This window comes from Pipistrellus hanaki (assembly GCF_964339955.1).
Source record: "Pipistrellus hanaki genome assembly, chromosome: 8".
In the NCBI taxonomy this organism is placed as follows: Eukaryota; Metazoa; Chordata; class Mammalia; order Chiroptera; family Vespertilionidae; genus Pipistrellus; species Pipistrellus hanaki.
This window is the reverse complement of record NC_140510.1, coordinates 23,547,561-23,567,107: the sequence shown is the minus strand read 5'-3', so window position 1 is coordinate 23,567,107 and position 19,547 is coordinate 23,547,561. Positions and strand designations below refer to the sequence as shown.

General features: G+C 39.7%; 1 protein-coding gene across 2 annotated transcripts in view; it reads right to left on the bottom strand.

Annotated features, from left to right (window-relative positions):
• KYNU (kynureninase) overlaps window positions 1-8,752 on the bottom strand; it is a 103,377-nt gene extending 94,625 nt beyond the window's left edge. Inside the window, exons 1-2 of one of the 2 annotated variants that reach the window (XM_084891911.1) lie at window positions 8,556-8,752; window positions 1,351-1,532 (exon numbers count right to left, since the gene is read on the bottom strand). In XM_084891911.1, coding sequence (XP_084748037.1) covers window positions 1,351-1,519 — 169 coding nt within the window. In that variant the 5' untranslated portion in view covers window positions 1,520-1,532; window positions 8,556-8,752. The remainder of the gene's footprint in view (window positions 1-1,350; window positions 1,533-8,555) is intronic. The other variant, XM_084891910.1, reaches the window with a different exon arrangement.
• Between the last annotated feature and the right edge of the window lie 10,795 nt (window positions 8,753-19,547).

Below are 19,547 nucleotides of genomic sequence, written 5' to 3'. Positions count from 1 at the left end.
CACCCTTACTGGAAAGTTTTTTGTTACTACTTCTGTTTACTTATTTTGTTGTGTCTGTTTTTCTTGTCACTCATGAAAATGAGTAAAATAAATTGTATTCAATTGGGAGAAAATTACAATTTTCAGTAAGTGTCATAAAGTTCTTGAGCACTGATTGCTGTTAGATATAAGGCTTTCTCTTATTTCATCCTCTCGTAATTCTACAGGGTGCCATCCTGTGTTACCTAATAACAAAGAAGCCAGTAAAGACAGCTATGTGGCTCAATCTCACCCTAAGATCATATCTGCTGATTCTCTTGGGTTATGAATATCCAAAATTGTACCTGCCTCATTTAATCTCAAGAAAAAAAAAAGGAAATTAGACTCTACTGTAAAGTGTGTGGAACCAACTTTGGTGGATTAATTCCATTCAACCTACCGGTAGTAGACTTTTTCATAGAAGTAAAATGGAGCAAAGCCAAATACAAAAAATTGCTTTATATTTCGATACCTGTGCTACCTAGTTGCTGTTTAATATATATATATATATATATATATATATATATATATATATATATATATATGTATTTCAAAGAGGAAAGGAAAGGAGAGGAGAGGTAGAAACATCAGTGATGAGAGAGAATTATTGATCAACTGCCTCTTGCAGGCCTTCTACTGAGAACTGAACCTGCAACCCAGGCTTATGCATGGGAATCTAACTGTGACCTCCTGATTCATAGCACTGAGCTACACTGGGTGAGCTGTGTTTTGTTGTGTGGTTTCTTTTTGTTTTTTGTTTTTGTTTTTGTTTTTAACAGAACATCTCCCTAACCAAGGACAGAGTCAGTTTACTCCATTATTTTTAATTTTTGATTTCTTGATCATTTATTTTTTTTGTTTGGTAAGTCTTATTCACACATAAAATCCATCCTAATATACCAAATCCCAAAATGACATTTTCTCTAAGGCAACTATTAAGGTATAAACTAGTTGTTATAAAATAAAAGATATTGTAATAATATACTGAAAAGGAATTCTTTTGCACTCAAAGTGCTTAGAGAACAAGTAAATGCATCTGCCTATAATTTCCATTCAATCAGTCTATTGTTCAGAGAAGTACAATAGATGACAGTAAAAGCACCCTGCAAGTATTTTGTTCAGAGGACAAGAGAAAACATAAGGAATCTGAGGCGAGGGTAGGCTGACAAGTTGATTCAGTAGCACTGGGAACCTGCTGTTTTTCAGACAATTGCAATGGCTCTATTATATAATGGGACAATGATTTTCGAAGAGTTATGATAAACACATGCAATAATAAAAATAGATTAATAAATTGATTAAGAAAAATAAAACTTTTTCTAGTATTCTCACTTGGAGGGAGGTCCTGCATTTTGGGGATATGAAAATATTCCCTGAAGTGCCTCAGCTTATCTTCCTCATCGAGACGAAGGGCAACCCTCTCATCAGTAGGGAGACATCGAAGTTCAGACGCCACGCGTCGCACTGTGTCAGCTGGTAACTCATGAGGTAAAGGATCCATTACAAGTTGTTCTCTAAAAATGAAAACAGAAATGAAAAATAGTAAAGCCGCCATAATTTTCTGCAGAAAATTAGCCCTGGGAGTAAAACACCTTATGTTTTAAACTAAGAGTTCCATCTTCCCAAGCTAAGAAATAATATTGTTACCCAAACAGCATTAAATTCTGTGCCTGAGTGATTCCCATGTATCAAACCAAAAATTAATAGTCACTTAGAAATGTTTTAAGTTTGAATTAGGCAATGGAGTCACTTAGGGATGTTTTAAGTTTGAATTAGGCAATGGTACTCTCAATAAATGCTTGCTCTTTTTATTTTCTGGAAAATGAACCAAATTAGTGACTATCTGTAATGTAAGAGAGACACTGGTAGAAATTAGTCATGAAGAACTTGGAAAGCCAGAAAGTTAAGATATTTTTCTCAGTTTAATTGGAAAAAATTGGAATATCTTGAGTAGAAAAATGGTATGATGTCATTTGGCATTAAATAAAAAATCACCTTTTCTGCTCTCTGGTGAATTATTTAAATGAGAGGTAAATTAATGCAATTTTAAGAGTTCAGGGGATTATGACAGTAGCTTAAATGTGGCCAGGGGAAAGGTACTGAGAAATATCTGGATTTATTAATATATTTTGAGGACAAAAATCTAGAAAATCTATGGTAAAGAAGAAAAGCAGATAACTTTAAGCTTTGGGAGAAACTCCTAAAGAAATATTGAGGGAAGAAACATTTGAGGAGGGAAATCAGAGTTCTTTTGAGAACATGTTAAATTTGAGAAAAATACTGACCATCCAAGAAATTACCAAACTGGCTCTTGACTATTTAAGCTCGAGAGAAAATTGAATCAGAAGACACATGTTTGATATTTTTCAACTCATAGAGTGTACCTAAGACCTAAAATTTCTAGGCACCAACCTAAACAAACATAGATAAGGTTCTAGAATACTAATTTAATAATCTCTCTTCCACTCTTCAACCTCCTTCCTCTTATTCCAACACAGACAGAGTTAGGCAATAAAGAATTACATGTCTGAGTTTATACAATGCCAGCAAGACAAACCTTCTTCCTATCCTCTACCAGGGGTCCTCAAACTTTTTAAAGTGGGGGCCAGATCACGGTCCCTCAGAGAGCTGGAGGGCCGGACTATATGAACTACTAATTCCTACTGTAACACCTTGGCTGCGCTCACTGCCCAAAAAACCTGGCTGGCCGGATCAGACTCCTCTGCGGGCCGCATGTGGCCCGCGGGCCGTAGTTTGAAGACCCCTGCAAGTTTACATTCTTCTGCTTACTTGACCTCTTCCTTTCTCAGCTGCCAATGGTCCACCCTGATGAGCCATCCTTTATGTTCCCAGACAAGGTTACTAAGCTTCACCTGAGCATAGTTTTTATATAGTTTTGATACCAGTAATGCCTTTCAGTTGCTGCAGTTCATGCTTCTGAAGAAAAGCCAATGATTTCACCATTGATCTTGATGGTTCTTTCAAAATCTTACCATGTAAGTTATTTGTTCTCTTCATAAAATTTCCTCTCTGTGATTTTTCTTATGCCACTCCCTTTCCCCAAAATGTTCCACTTCGCCTTGTACATCTTCAGATCCTAGTCATGCTTCAATGTTCTAGCTCAAATGTGACTTTTTCTTGAGGACTGCCATGGTGTCTCAGCTAAAATAGTCTTTCCTTCTCTGAACACCTATACCACGTATGAGCACACATCTAGTAATAAACAATGCATTCTTCAGGTACTGTATTTATTTAGATATGTATGTGGATGGGAAAGATCAAACATGGTAGTCATGCTGACAACTTGATTCTAAATGGGTCTCTACCTATATTTTTTTTCTGATGAAAGAAGCTGCTTTCTGGGTAGAGATGACTACTAATCCTGCCACTTGACATTATCAGCTGCCTGGTCATCATTAATTAGACCTCTCCTGGACACTTGACCCACTAAAGACAATGGTTTTGTCAATGGCCTGTGAATAATTGACTATGAAAGCTCTGGCCAAACAATCATGACGGTGTTTAGCTGAGCATGTAATCAAATTCATTCAGGAATGAGCTGTGAGATACAGTTCTTCAGTCAGTTAGAAACAGGAGCAAAATTTAAAAGAATCACAGAGAGAAGCAATAAAGTGGTAGTGCATAGAAGGAGAATTGTCATGGGTGACTCATTTTTGAGAGTCAGACAGAACCACTGATTGTTAAAGCAGGAAGTGATTCCAATCTGTTAAAATATAGTTGGCGATGGAACAGCTTTTGTTCCTGAGAGGGTGACAGGATAAGTCAGTCTAGACACTCATTGAATCCTTTCATGCAGCAAAGCATGTGGAAGGCCTGGGAGGCTGCCTGCCTTGCTATACTGAAAACCCCATAAACTGTTTTCTGCCTTAGGGTCAAGTGTGTGTTACTATAAGCCCATTACTTAGGGTGGATTGATTTAGTTGCTGGTCTACTTACTGAACTGTATTCTACAGTTAAAGGAGGTAGAGGGATGGGGGAGAGGGGCTAAATCTTATTTCATAGTCAGCCCATTGTTGAGCAGTGCCATTTAGATTTTTCCTCTAAATTGGCAGTTTAATAAGAATTCACAAAATAGCCGAAACCAGTTTGGCTCAGTGGATAGAGCGTCAGTCTGTGGACTGAGAGGTCCCAGGTTCGATTCCGGCCAAGGGCATGTATGTTGGTTGCAGGCACATCCCTGGTCGGGGTTGTGCAGGAGGCAGCTGGTCTATGTTTCTCTCTCATTGACGTTTCTAGCTCTCTATCCCTCTTCCTTCCTCTCTGGAAAACCAATAAAATATATTTTTTTAAAAAGAATTCACAAAATACCTGGGTGAATTATTTAATATGACAGATTACATGCTACTAGAGGGTTTTCCTCTCCTATTCCAACTACATGGGAATAGAGAAACACTTCCAATGAGACGCAGAAACACTTCCAAGGGAGTTTTTCTTATATTTGGGACTCTCTTGGAATCAGCATTTTGAGGCTTCATTGGGGCTAACTTTAAACCCTAAATAAAGTTCCTAAATTAATATACAGATTATTTTTTATCATCATATCCCAGTAAAATTCAACTTTCCTTATTAAAAAATATTAATATTTATTCATTAGCCTCTTTATAGTTGTTTTTTATTCAGACCTTGTAATAATCCTGAGGGATCAGTATCATTCCCCATTTGAGGACTAAACTCTGGAACAGAAACAGAAACAGAAACAGAAAGGTCACAAAGCTTACTCTGTGGGACCACACTTTGTCTGAGCAGCTGAGTCATCGGAGCTGCCTGCACCATGGCATGTGGGTGAGATATGCAGAGCAAAATTCCTGGCTGAGGACTTGAACCTCTTTCTTTATTTTTACATGCTTCTTGCTTCCTAATTTATTATTATTGTTTACTATTTCTTCAGTCCATTCCCTTTATCTCCCTTTATTTCTTGTTTTAGCCTTGTACTCAGTCTACAAACATCACAGGATATTAATCCATCTACGATTTTTAAGTTATTTTATTTATTGATTTTAGAGAGACAGAGAGAAGAAAGAGAGAGAGAAATAGAGAGAAACATTAATTTGTTGTTCTACTTATTTAGGTATTCACTGGTTGACTCTTCCATGTGCCCTAACCAAGGATCAAACCCACAACCTTGGCATATAGAGATGATGTTCTAATCAACTTAGCTGCACTTCCAGGGTTCCATCAACTCTTTGTAATCAACCTTCACATTCAGTGCCATGACACCACAGTGCCCTTATTACAAGGAAGCAATTTATTAACTCACTAGAATCCCAGTGAACATAAATCTGTGCACTTGGGTGTCCCTCAGCCTGGCCTGCGCCCTCTCACAATCCAGGACTCTGCAGGGGATGTCCACCTGCTGGCTTAGGCCTGCTCCCTGAGGGATTGGGCCTAACCTAGTCGTCAGACATTCCTCTGGCAGCCTGGGAGCCATTGGGTGATGTCTACCTGCCAGCTTTGAGGGTTTATTAGTGCTGCCAAGGAGGCGGAGAAGCTCCCACCACCATGTGCTTGCAGCTGCCACACAGGCTTGTGGCTGAATGGAGCTCCTTCTGTGGGAGTGCACTAACCACCAGGGGGCAGCTTCTGCATTGAGTGTCTGCTCCCTGGTGGTCAGCATGAGTGATATGGATGGTCATTCCTGGTCATTCTGGTGTTAGGGTCAATTTGCATATTACCCTTTTGTTATATAAGATAAAAACTGTTGCTTAATTCTACATGGAACCCACCAGCCAAGAAAATTAGTGCTTTGCAAACCATAATTTTATGCTTTTTTTAAGTTGACCTTTGAAAATAAATTGGCATGCTGTTATTTTGAAATAAACTCAATTAAAATGAAACAGAACTTCAATCTTATGTTTTGCATTTTTAGTACTAATTTTATGAAGAAGGTAGAGATATATACAGATGGTCTGGGGCAATGGTCGGCAAACTCATTAGTCAACAGAGCCAAATATCAACAGTACAATGATTGAAATTTCTTTTGAGAGTCCAATTTTTATTTTATTTTTTTAAAATATATTTTTATTGATTTTGTACAGAGAGGAAGGGAGAGAGATAGAGAGCTAGAAACATCAATGAGAGAGAGTCATCGCTCAGCTGCCTCTTGCACACTCCCTACCGGGGATATGCCCGCAACCAAGGTACATGCCCTTGACCGGAATCGAACCTGGGACCTCTCAGTCCCCAAGCCGATGCTCTATCCATTGAGCCAAACCGGTTTCGGCTTGAGGGTCAAATTTTTAAAACTTAAACTTCTTCTAATACCACTTCTTCAAAATAGACTCGCCCAGGCTGTGGTATTTTGTGGAAGAGCCACACTCAAGGGGCCAAAGAGCAGTATGTGGCTCATGAGCCACAGTTTGCCAACCACGGGTCAAGACCAAGTCACATAACCTTTTTGTGCTACAATGTTATATAAAACTAAGTTAAATATTACTTTCTTCAGAGAATCATGATTAAGATAAAATAAAAGTAGTGAAATACTTTATAAAAAGATAAAACATATTCTTGTAATATATTTCACTATTAATACTTTGTGATGAAAATTGCTACTTTACCCTCAACTTAGTGTCTGCAGTTTTGTAAATCTTATTTTCACAATTTTATTTAGACAGTTAAAACTTCTTAGCTAAAAATTTTATGATCATAACAATTATTTTTATGCAATTTGGAACTCAGGATCTTCTAGTCACGCATGAGTCTAAAGTTAAACAATTAACTAGATGACATAAGCACCCAGTGGTTAATCTTTACAGAATTTCAGGTATCACGCCTGAAATGAACAGATTGCACATATGAGTTCAAAGTTTAGAAACTGCTAAGCAAATTATAAAGCGTGTAGCTTTTCATTGTGAAAGAGGGAAAGAAAATGTTATTTTTATTTTAAATTGAATTGATTGGGGTTACACTGCTTAATGACATTATATAAGTTTAAGATGTACAATTCTACAATATATCATCTTATTATCATACTGTGTGCTCACCACCCCAAGTCATGTCTCTTTCTATCACCAGTTATTCTTCTTTTACCCTTCCTGCCTGTCCTAACCCCCATTTCTCCTGGTAATGACTATACTGTTGTCTGCCTATGAGGTATTTATTTGTTTGTGGGGTTTCTTTTTCTTTTAATTTTTATTGTTGAAAGTATTACATAGGTTCTCCTCGGGGGAAATCTTATTTAATATATGTGCATAGAGCAACAGTCTTTAGCCCTATCACTGTTTGAGAAATGAATGACATCACTCTGTCACAACTGCATATTTTATAGCTAAGATTATATTAATTACATGCTGATCTTTATGTTAATAAGATCAATGCATTTACTCCAATTTACTGCTAAATAACACCCCACCTTTTAAAAAATAAAAGCAGGAAAGAAAAATATACAAATTAAAAATCCTTCTTGCCATGTAGAAACTTTCTATTCTTAGGCAAATATTTCATAAAATGAAAGGGGAAGCAGCCTGTTTAAGAAAGACATTTTCACTTCGCTAAATAAATATTTAATGACTAAAGTGCCACAAGACAACTACAAACTTACCAGAAAACAAAGGATTTACAGCTTATTGAATGAATTTTTATCTAATTTTGCCATTTAAGCTTAAGAAACTACAGGAGTAATTTTAATTAATCAAAAGTAATAAAATTTCATGAGTTCAGTGAATTATTGACATAAATTCTTTTTCACTACATTGGTAAAGATCTCCTCATTTGACACAAAATTTTACGAAGTGTAAAAATGATCTCTGGAATTTTAAAGGAACAGCCACCGGGGAATTCTACTACTTATATATGAACATAATTTAGAGCGGGGGGAGGGGGGATGTGGAAAGAAGAACTGGCAGAAGAAGCTTCTAAAGCATCATGACAAGGATACTAGCATGTTGTGGGGTCGAACCCTGGGTTCAAAATAAGACCACCGGAGGCTGATGATTAATTAATAAGCGGGCAAAGATGTATTGAAATAATTGGCCAGGACAGATGCGAGAGCACCACACCCAGGTGGTCTCCACACGACTGCACCGTTTCAGGGGTAGGAAGTCCCTTTTAAAGGTTCAAACCACAGGAATTTTCCTTTGTTCTAAATTCTAAATCTTACAGACTACATTCTAAAGACTGGGGACAGCCCACAGGGTCGTTGCTAGTCACATCCTGCTGGACATTGGAATGTGGCCCTATCCTGCAATAGCCTATAACACAGACGCAGAACTCAGAAGTTATCTACAGTTTCTATTTCTGAAGGTTACCGAGTTAGTGGGAATTACTTTCCTGTGCTCCTGGTCCCAGGCAAGGGAAAATTGCCTTAGCCTCCAAGTCTCCACCTGAAAGCTAAGGTAAATAGCTTTTTTTTGTCCCGTGTTTAATCAGGTGCAAGAGCCAAACTAGAAGGGTTAAAATTCAAACAGCAGTTTTTACCCACGTATGGTTGCCACTATACTTCAGCAGAGAAACTATCCCTTTGGAAAAATCACTGAATATATATTTGTGTACAAAGTGTATACCAGTGTCTCAAAACTTACCGGCAATCCGATGGGGTTGTTCACAGCTCCTGGTGTCCTTTAAAACACACACACACACACACACACACACACACACACACACACACACACCCCAAAGCTCTTACGAGTTCCTTACAATCTTCTAGACCAGACGGCAGGGTGAGAAATTCAAGGCACTTCTGGTCAGACTCCACCTTGTGGGGAATTTGTGGGCTTATTTTTAGTTCCACCCCATTAAGGCGGTTGTAAATATCCAGTCACAGACAAAAACGTAAGCAAATTCTGCTTTTGCTTTCTGTTACAAATACTAGGAACTCTGCCCCGGACTCTTTCAACTAAGCAGCTCTGCCCTTTAGATTCCAGTAAGCACTTTCTCGTTTGGGTGTGAGCTGAACCAAGGAGTTTGTTCAGGAGCCAAACCCCAAAATTTGCATCCCTTCCTTGCTTTAGGCTTTGGAAGACTAAGGACTAGAGAAAAGTTCTTTCCCAACTCTGCAATTTGGATTTTTGAGGCAGGAACCCACTGTTAAATGCATGGTGAGCTTCCATTTTGAAGGCAGCATTTGACAATTAATGGATAAACATTTTAGTTAAACATTTAAAATAGGCTTATAAGCCAGGCAGTGAAAGAAAAATACCTCATGATCTCACTCATTTATGGATAATAAAGAACATTATATCCTAGTGAACAGAGGCAGAGAAGCATCAAACGACTGTCAAATTACAGCAGGAAGGCTGGGGAATGCTAGGGGTGGGGGTAAGAGATCAACTGAAGAACTAGTATGCATGCATATAAGCACAACCAATGGATACAAGACACAGGGAGGGTGGGGTGAGGGCATGTGCCAGGCGTTAGGGGAGCTCAGGGGAAAGTCAATGGGGGCAAAAAGGAGACATGTGTATAATACTTTAAACAAAAAAGTAAAAATAAATAAAATAGGTTCTAGATATATTTATTGCCAGTGTGTGTGTGTGTGTGTGTGTGTGTGTGTGTGTGTAGTTTAGAAACTCATAGATCATTAATCTGGATAGTCAACAAGATAATCAAAGAGGAAAAAGAGTTTCAAATCATGTTGAAAGTGTTAGGGACAGAAACAGAATATTGGGGACTAGCTATGGTTATGGGATACATTAATCATGCTCCTTTAAACCATGATTGCCTTGTGTTTGCTAAAGAAAGGACATTCTAACCTGGCTGGGAGTTATATGCCCTCAGGACCAGTGAGTCAACCTTCGAGTTATATGCCCTTGGACTTGGGAGTCAATCTTTGAATTGTGATCCTTTCTCGTTTAAGAACTGCCTATTACCATGGGGAGATTAACAACATTGTTAATGTTTTGAGACCCAAAAATATGGTCTCACCCTTCGAATTGCCTACTTCCCCATTCCTGTAATCCCTGGTTCCCTGTGTCATTCTTGTCTCACCCTATATAAGCAGCTGGCTCATGGGGGGCTGCAGAGCAGATTTTTGTGGATGACCTGCTGCTCTCCCACACCGCCGCCAGTATTGGAGTAACCGCTCCTATAGGACTCAACCCTGTTTACTGGTACTTAATTGGCCCACATAGTGACAGGCCGCACAGACCCATTGATTATCCGGCTGCAAAAGTTGCCTAAGAAACTTAGATCTTTTGATGAATGCCCTTTTAGGTATAAAAACCAAGATCAAAGAGTTTCAGAAGTAAGACCAAAGATAGGATGTAAACTGAATAATTGAATCACGTTTGTACACCTAAGCCTTCTTGAGCTCCTACAACACACCAGGTAAGCCTTTTTTTAATTCAGTCATATATATCCTATGTTTGCTCTAGAACTCTGGACAATTCAGCTAACTCATGCTAAGGCTCAGTTCCATACTTTACAAAAGGCCACATGAAAGGGCCTTTCCTCACAATATTACCAATATATATAGAGCCAGGGTACCAAGACAGGTAAGACAATAAATGGCACTTCTTCATTTTTTTTTTTAATTAACTAGACCGAAAGTGCTGGCTGCCCTCCCAACTCTAAACGAAGAGGATAAAACACGTGGAACTTTTTAAAATTGATTTTTCAGAGAGAGAGAGAGAGAGAGAGAGAGAGAGAGAGAGAGAGAGAGAGAGACATGGCTTGCCTCCTGCAGGCCTGGAACCAGGAATCAGACCAGGAAACTAGGCCCTGAAGGAATCAGACCAGCCACCGCCTGGTGTACGGGAGTGATGCAGAATTTTTGGATTGGAACACGCAGTGTTTCCCTAGACTGGAACTTTGTCTGCCAGAGTCAAAGAATGAATCCACAGTCAGAAGGTGGTATAGCAAAGGTGGAAATCTATTAAAGAACAAGTACAGACTCCCATATGGGGAGGGGGAAAGGGTCCCACTGGGTTTCCTTTCCCTATGGCTTATAAAGGCTGCAGATCCTGGTGGCTTGATATCCCCTCTTATTGGTCACTATTCCCTTAGACTGCTTACTGTAGTAACTCCTGGGCTCAAAGGTCAAACTTCACATGGTACACATGAGGTTCTCCCTTCTCCCCCTCGTTTCTTATTATTCTCCTATTCCCTCTGGGTTTTCTTCTTTTCCTTCTGGATAAAGGGCTTCCTTCCCTTTATTTTTTAAGTATAGACTTTGCTGTTCCTAGCTCCCTCATTCTATGGAAATGTACCTGTTGCAGCTTTTTAGCTTTTCTATCCTATGGAAATATACCTTCTGTTGCTCTGCAGTCCTGTGCTTCCTCCCTGGTCCCCTTAATCTCCACAGTTTTTAAAATTTCCTAAAACCTGTCTTTTTCACCCCTAAAAATTCCTGTTTCAGGAGGAAGCTCCAAACAAGTGAGCCACATGGCCAGGCCCACAGGCAATTACTCTAATATAAGTAATTAGAGGTCCGGTGCACCAAATTCTTGTATGTGGATGCAGAGGTAGTGGTGTCCCTCAGCCCAGCCTGCACCCTCTCCAATCTGGAACCCTCCTTGGTTGTCCAACTGCCCGTTTAGGCCTGATCCCATTGGGCAGTCAGACATCCCTCTCACAATCCAGGACTGCTGACTCCCAACTGCTCACCTGCCTGCCTTCCTGATTGCCCCTAACCGCTTCTGCCTGCCAGCCTGATCACCCCCTAGCCATTCCCATGCCAGCCTGATTGATGCCTAACTGCTCCCCTGCCAGCCTGTTTGCCACCAACTTCCCTCCTTTTTGGCCTGGTCACCCTTAACTGCCCTCCCCTGCAGGGTTGATCACCCCCAACAGCCCTCCCTTGCAGGCCTGGTCCTTCCCAACCGCCCTCCTCTGATGGCCATCTTGTGGTGGCCATCTTGTGTCCACATGGGGGCAGCCATATTGTGTGTTGAAGTGATGGTCAATCTGCATATTACTCATTTATTAGATAGGATAGAAGCCTGGTGCATGAGTGGGTACCAGCTGGTTTGCCTTAAAGGGTGTCCTGGATCAGGGTGGGGGTTCCCTTGGGGCAAGGGGTGGCCTGGGTTAGGGGCCTGTGGTAGTTTGCAGGCTGGCCACAGCCCCCTGGCAACCCCAGCAGAGGTCCAGGTATCTGGTATTTATTTATCTTCTGCAATTGAAACTTTGTAGCCTGGAGTGGAGCCAAGCCTTCTGCTTGCTCTGTGGCTGCCATCATTTCTATTTGGATTTGTTTACCTTCTATAATTGAAATTTTGTAGCCTGGAGTGGAGGCCTAAGCCTGCTAGGGCAGGTGGAAAGCTTGGCTTCTTCCATTGACTGGGAAACCCAGGCCTCCCTCCTGCTCTTTGTGGCTGCAGCCATTTTGGTTGGGGTTAATTTGCATGCTCACTCTGATTGGCTGGTGGGCATGGTTCACGGGCATGGCTCATGGGTGTAGTGGAGGTATGGTCAATTTGCCTATTACTCTTTTGTTAGATAAGATGTAATAGTAAGAAGAAAATGTTTTATCTTATAAATCCTATTCTTGCAGTAATCCTCTGGAGTAAATACAAGATCCTCATTTTATTAAATTGGAAATTCAAAACTTTAAATCTACTCAGGGTGTCTTAAAATGTGTGCCTTTTTTTCTCTTTATTTTCTTCTTTTTCTTCTTCTTCTTCTTCTTCTTCTTCTTCTTCTTCTTCTTCTTCTTCTTCTTCTTCTTCTTCTTCTTCTTCTTCTTCTTCTTCTTCTTCTTCTTCTTCTTCTTCTTCTTCTTCTTCTCCTTCTCCTTCTCCTTCTCCTTCTCCTTCTCCTTCTCCTTCTCCTTCTTTTTCTTCATAATGATGCAAGAACTTTGGAGGATTTGCCAATATCTAGGAAGTAGGTTGAGGCAGTGTTACAGAAAACCAGAGAAGAACTAAGAAATACTTAGAGAGATGGAGTTACATTTATTACAAGCAGGTCCAGAGGAAAATGTCTCTCAAATTCTGGGCCCCAACATGGAGGGATTTTCCCTATTTATATGTTTTTACCTTCTTTGACTCCCAAATATGGGGTGCTTCTGGCCCCCTTTGCAAGGTCTTAAAAGGGCCCCTATGTGCTGGGGCCTTGAGGCCTCAACCAAAGGTGCCAGCACTGATAATTTCATCTGGGGAAGGTTTAATGGCCTCTCGAAGTAGGAGTAGTCTTATTTTCCTTATTATTTAAGCAAGCAAGCATTTACAGAAGCCAAATAGCAGGGTTAAAATTTCAAACAGCAGTTTTTATATAAGATGCATGCTTCAGATGGAGCTGTCATTATTAGTGGGAGAACTATACTCCTTCATTACTGACTATGGATATGAAAACAGAGATAGAGATCTACATAATAAGTTCTTGCTTTCACATTGTTTCTTCTAAAATCTTTTGATAATGGTGTTAAAAACCATTCCATCAGAATATTATCTTGAAAAATATTATTTAATAGAGTCACTTTAAAATAACTTGCTGGAGTTCTAGGCTTTACTGCTATTTCTTATATTGTATTTTTTTTAATTTGTTACCTTCATAAATTATAAAAAGAAAATGTTAATTATGTTCTTTTTAATTTATTTTTATTTTGTTAATCCTCACCTGAGGATATTTTTCCATTGCTTTTTAGAGAGAGTGGGAGGGGGAGAGACAGAAAGAGAGAAGCATCAGTGTAAGAGAGACACATTAATTGTTTGCCTCCTGCACATGCCTGGATCAGGGCCAGGATTGAGCCTGCAACCAAGGTACCTGCCCTTGTCTGGAATTTAACTCAGAACCCTTCAGTCTGCAGGCTGATACTTTATCCACTGAGCGAAACCCCCTAGGGCTCATTACATTCTTTGAACTAGGTACAAAACTAAATGCCAGTGATATAATGTTGAGCAAACTCTGTAAGAATAACATAAACTCCTAAAAATAGAAAGCTATTGTGAGATAGCAAGTCATGGGGGAAAGATGAAAGCAGACTCCACTGTGTGGCCAGCTGTAGACAGAAAAAAGAAGGAAAAAAAAAAAAAAAGGAGAGAGTGAGCTTGCATCTATTCATTCATTCATTCATTCATTTGGAAACAAGAAGAAAAAGCATATTGCCAGTGAGAGGCAGATAGGGCATGGGCACAGTGGGAAGCAAAGGCAGGTTGCACATAGGCAGGGCAGACAGGGCAGTCTGAGCAATGTAACCACAGAAACCAACCAAGCAGGAATAATAAAATGTTTCTGGACTCAAAGTGGGAGGCACGGGAAACCAAGGGAGGGCCTGTGGCAACAAGGTGTATGAACGCATAGAAACAGAAAGTTCACCACAGGGACAGAGAAAGAACTCATAGAAGCAGGGCAAGTTCAGATTCGTTGCTGGGCAAGAACAATTGAGAGAGTCAATCAGGTGACGACACAGGTAGACACAGGCTTGTAGCAAATATATATCCCTGGACTGCAAGGCTTTAGTGGGCAGCCCGTTACTGGCCCCCTGCGGGGAGTCTGTATCTTCTTGTAATACATTTTCCAACTCTGGCTCAAATCTTCTGGTCCGTGGAGCTCATTTTTCAGTGTCCTGAGACACAACCTAGGGGAAAACAGCTCAGGCCACCGTTCCAGTGATCACCAGGATAAATATTTGTACCAATCCAGACTTGTATGTTAATTTTCACATATGTCATCTTGTGTATAATGTATGTCTCTGAGAGGTGATGACTGATTATATCCCCATGAATGTGCGAAGGCTAACTCCTATTTTGTAAAACTAATGTTTGGAATTCTCTGCTGTTGTTTTAGACGGACTCATTCTTTTTTTCTCTTTTTTTAATATATTTTTATTGATTTTTCACAGAGAGGAAGAGAGAGGGATAGAGAGTTAGAAATGTCAACGAGAGAGAATCATCAATCAGCTGCCTCTTGCACCCCCCCCACTGGGGATGTGCCCGCAACCAAGGTACATGCCCTTGCCAGGAAGTGAACCCGGGACCTTTCAGTCCCCAGGCCGACGCTCTATCCACTGAGCCAAACCGGTCCCGGCTAGACTCTTATTCTAAAAAGATAACTGCTTTCTAGCCTGCGTTAGCCTGCTTGAATAATGAGGAAGATAAACTTAGCTATTTGACCTTGTAGGCCAGAGACTAGATATGCCCATACTCTTAATGCCATGCCAGGTGCATTTTTTTAACTGGATAGAACTGTGTTGTTTTCAAGGCCAGCAGTGACATAACCACTAAGCACACATAGGGCTGGCTCTTTAATAAAAAGGGACATTCTGCTTATAGCTTTGCTTAGAATTTTAATTTATTTTCTCTAAGCCCACCGCAGTGAATAAAGTGTGACTCCAAACTCTCTGGCATTGTTTGATTATTCCGATTCTCTGTAACAAATGGAGCTAAATAAATATTTGTTGATTTTTAAAAAAAAAGATTCAGTTCCTTTCATCAAAATTAATGATCAGGGTTTTAAGGGAAGCTATGTTCTTCGAAAAGGGTAATTTTAAAATATGTTTTTTAATTGATTTTTTAAGAGAGAGGAAAGGAAAAGGATAGAGAATAGAAACTTCAATGAGAGAGGAACATCATTGATCAGCTGCCTCCTGCACAAACCCCCATCCGGAATCCAGCTCACAACCCAGGTATGTGGCCCTGACCGGGGAATTAAACCAGTGACCTCTTGATTCCTGGTTTGAAGCTCAACTGCTGAGTCACACTGACTGTGCACAATAGGTTTTTTTTTTTTTTAAATTGTAAACCTCATCCTTATTGTTCAGGGCTTATCCACTATAGCTAGGCCAGTGCCTGGCCTCGGAAAGACTTCAATGGATGTTTGCTGTATTATTAATCAAATTAAATTTAGTGTAGCAAAATATTTTTGTTAAGACTCCAAGGCTACAAATAGAAACAACTGTGAGACTCTATTTCTGAATGTTCCGTAATTAAAAATGGATGAAGCTTGGTGGCCAATTCAGGTCCCATGATTAAAAGAGTTTTGTAGAAGTGGAAGAAAATTGCAACCTCAGAGGCCAGTTGGGGAAAGACTAATAAAAAGCTGTGTCCTTACACTTGGGTGCTGAAGGGTAGCAGAATATACCAAATATGACTAGGAATTTAGGCCTTGCCATCCAAAAATATGCTGCTTTAGGATGTTAATTATTTTGAATTGTAGGTACTGGAAAAATAGCAAATGCAGGGAGAGACTGTGTCTGAACTCCCCTTAGCTGCCTCAAGACAGGCCCTTCAAAAGAATCCAGTTGTCCTAAGTCCCCACCCTGGAAGTTTCATCTACAAGGAAAAATGGACTCTTATTAAGAAAAGACTCTAAGTGGACACCACACCAAGTCAAACTTTGTCACAAACGTCATACCTCTCATGTATTCTTCAGGGCCCATTTGTCTTTCCTAAAAATCATTTGCTCTCCCGAAGAGGTCTTCACCCCTCTCCTTTTCCTCTGAAGATGGGACTTAAGCCTGAATTCTAAGCCACCTTGGTGAGTTACTCATTTTTCCTGGGTGTCTCCTATATATGCGTGATGGATGTGTTATCCTGAAATTCAGTGAGTCCAGTTTGGCTCAGTGGTAGAGCGTCGGTCTGCGGACTGAAATTCAGTGAGTTCAATAGAAGACGCCACAGCCAGAGGGTTGGGTTTTGGAGCCTTTATTTTAAAAGCCGATGGCGGCGTCCTCAAAGGACTATTGCCATTCCAAACCTCTCGGTCCCAAAATGAAGTTAAGGATAAGCTTATAAAGGCAAAATGAGGAAAAACAAAACAAAACAACAACAACAACAACAACAAAAAACAACCTCTGGGATTGGAGCTGTGAGACCCTATCTCAAGGCCTGGCCTGGCGCCAGCCCTGACAACTCCGTCTGGGGGTGTTATAGTTATGGCCTTCCTAATATGGGAACAGGGCTTATGCAAACAGGTCCTGCAAGATAGACAATTTAAGAGGGAGCAGTGACCAGACCATAGACCAATAAGGATGTACCCCAGCTTTCCATCACAGGCTCAGATTTCCAGCCCCCTCCCCCCCTTATTTTCCCATTATCCAAGCAAGCATATTCACAGAAGCTAGAAATAGCATAGTTACTTATCTGGTTTAGTTATATCCTGGAAGTAACAATGGACCATCTGTGCTTCATAAGGGAAACCCTGAAAGGCAGTTCTTACAAAACTTATGGGAATAAAATGGAAAGCCTATGGTTCAGATAGAGGGCAAGGGGACAGAACGGAGTCAGTTATTTCAAGGTCCATTTTCCAGATTTTACATGTTAATAATCCTAGATGTTAATAAATGTCTAGTTTTTTTGTTTTGTTTTGTTTTGTTTAGTTTTTCTCTTGCTACTCTATCCTTTATTACAGGGATCCCAGCAAAGAACTCAGAAATTTAGAGGGAAATTTTTTCCCTCCCCTATTGTGTATAGGAGATTTCACATTATCCATTTTTTAAATTAAATAAAAACCTTTTAGGAGACCACTTTTCACTTTTGTAGAGGAAAATTTAATGAGTCATTAATAGGACTTTCCTTTCTTCTTTAAGAGGGTGATGAACCTTTCTGAGATGTTTCACCCACAGCAAAATACTCCAGAGCAGGCCTGTTCTCTTCCTTTTCTCTCTTCCCTTCTACCTCTCTCTTCCCTCTTCCCTCTCTCCCCCCCCCCCCCCCACCCTACCACCCTGCACACCCAAACACTCTTTGCCCTTCTCCTTAAGGTTAAGAAATATAAGATAACATATGCTTTCTCAGAAGCCAGGCTTGACTTTCTCATCAAGCAATTTCTATTCTGAAGCCGAGGAATGCAGAATAGTTGATATATGGGCAGGAAAAAATATAAAGAACAGAACACACACATCCGAAATTATCTTTCTCTGCTCTTTGCCCTCTCCTTTTCTTCCCCACTTCTATCCTCCACTTCTTTCCCTTTATTTTTCTTTCCTTCCTCCTCCCCTTACCTTCCTTTCCTTCCCCTACTCATCTTCATTTCCTCCTCTCACTAGTCCTCTCCTCTTCTATCCCATTTCTTCTTCCCCATGTCTTCCCTCCAATTCTCCCTCCTCCCCTTTTCTTCTTTCTTCTTATCCATTTGTTCCCCCATCTCCCTTCTCCTGTGCTCTTTTCCCTCCTCTCCCCTTTTTCTCTCTTCTCCATCTTCCTCACTTTTCTATAGCAGGGAAAGCAAAGCAAATTAATGCACTAGTAAATCACTAGGCTTTATTGAGGTAATCTTTCTCTCCTTCCTGTGAGGTATGTATTTTAGTTATTAGAAAAATTTCCCAATAATGGACAGGGACTTTCCTCTCTCTATATGTAGTATTTTCTGGTTTTCTGAGTAAAACACAAAGGCTCATTATAAGCAATTTTTCCAGTTGGTGATTAAAATTCATTTAGAAACTAAAATTCCCATGCCCCATTAACTTTTTCTTAGATTAGAACTTCTCTGTTAAATTCACAGAGGCATTTAAGGCCATGTATTGTGTTCTAGGAGGGAAACTTTAATAGTTCTATTACACAATCACATGACAATTTGCCCAAATGTCTGATTGTTTAGATGAAGAATTGAAATTAACAAAATAATCTATTTTTTCTGAGTTTAAATAATAAGTAAATAAAAGAGTCAGAGATGAGCTACAAAGAGTTTTCAAAATAATTTTGAAGTAAATGCTTTTAACATTGCTGGCCTATTTCAATGAGCCGAAACATTTGCATAGATGGAACTTTGATTAATTAGTAAGTGAGCATTAAGGATTATGAAACTGTCACTATAGAGTAAGGTTTTTGCTTTCAGATAAACTTTTTTTGTTGTCCTAATCATTGCTTTTACTGTTGTTTATTTAACAACACAGATTTTTTTTTTTTCTCAAAGTAAAGCTGTTAGTGTGAGCATCATCCTCTGGATAGCTAGAAGTCGCTGAGGTTCCTGTAAAATAGAAAACACAGATCACTTCAATCATATTGACATTATTGATTTTATAGCCATACTGACAGTTTGATGACAGTTTGCAAAATGGGAACAGACTCAAAAGGCAAAGTTTTTACACACTAGGACTTTTTTCACCATGCAAAGTACAAGTGCTCTCCTTTTGCCATAGCAATTCACATCTTTTTGAAAATGCACTTTTGAAAAACAACTTTTAAAATAAGAAAATGGACTATCAAGAGAGGCAGCAAAGTGTGTGCTTGGAGGTGTTTCTTCAAGTTCCTCCCATGGCATTTGACTTTCTCCCATGACTGGCTGGCTGCTTACGTGGTGTCTAGTACCACTAATGAAGGCTGGGAAAGTTCCCACTGTGCCTGTGTCCAGCGTCAGGACACCCATTTTGCCCATAAATATTTATTTGGGACTTCTCACAGCTATAATACGCATCCACCAAAATATAGCAAAATCCTAAATTTTCTTAATTGCACACTATAAGAGGAAAGTTTTATGAGTGTAGAATCCAAAGGATGCTATAGAAAGTCTCCAGGAGCCAGAGGAAAATGTTTGTAAGGGCTCTTCTTTAGATAAGAAAAGTACATTCTATTGGAGATGAGCAAGAGCTTATAAGAACTGAAAAAGAACATCCATAAACTTGATATTTTAACTTGTATTTACATATAAGAATTGTATCTTACTCAATATAATTATTTTTATAATCTTGAGGAAAT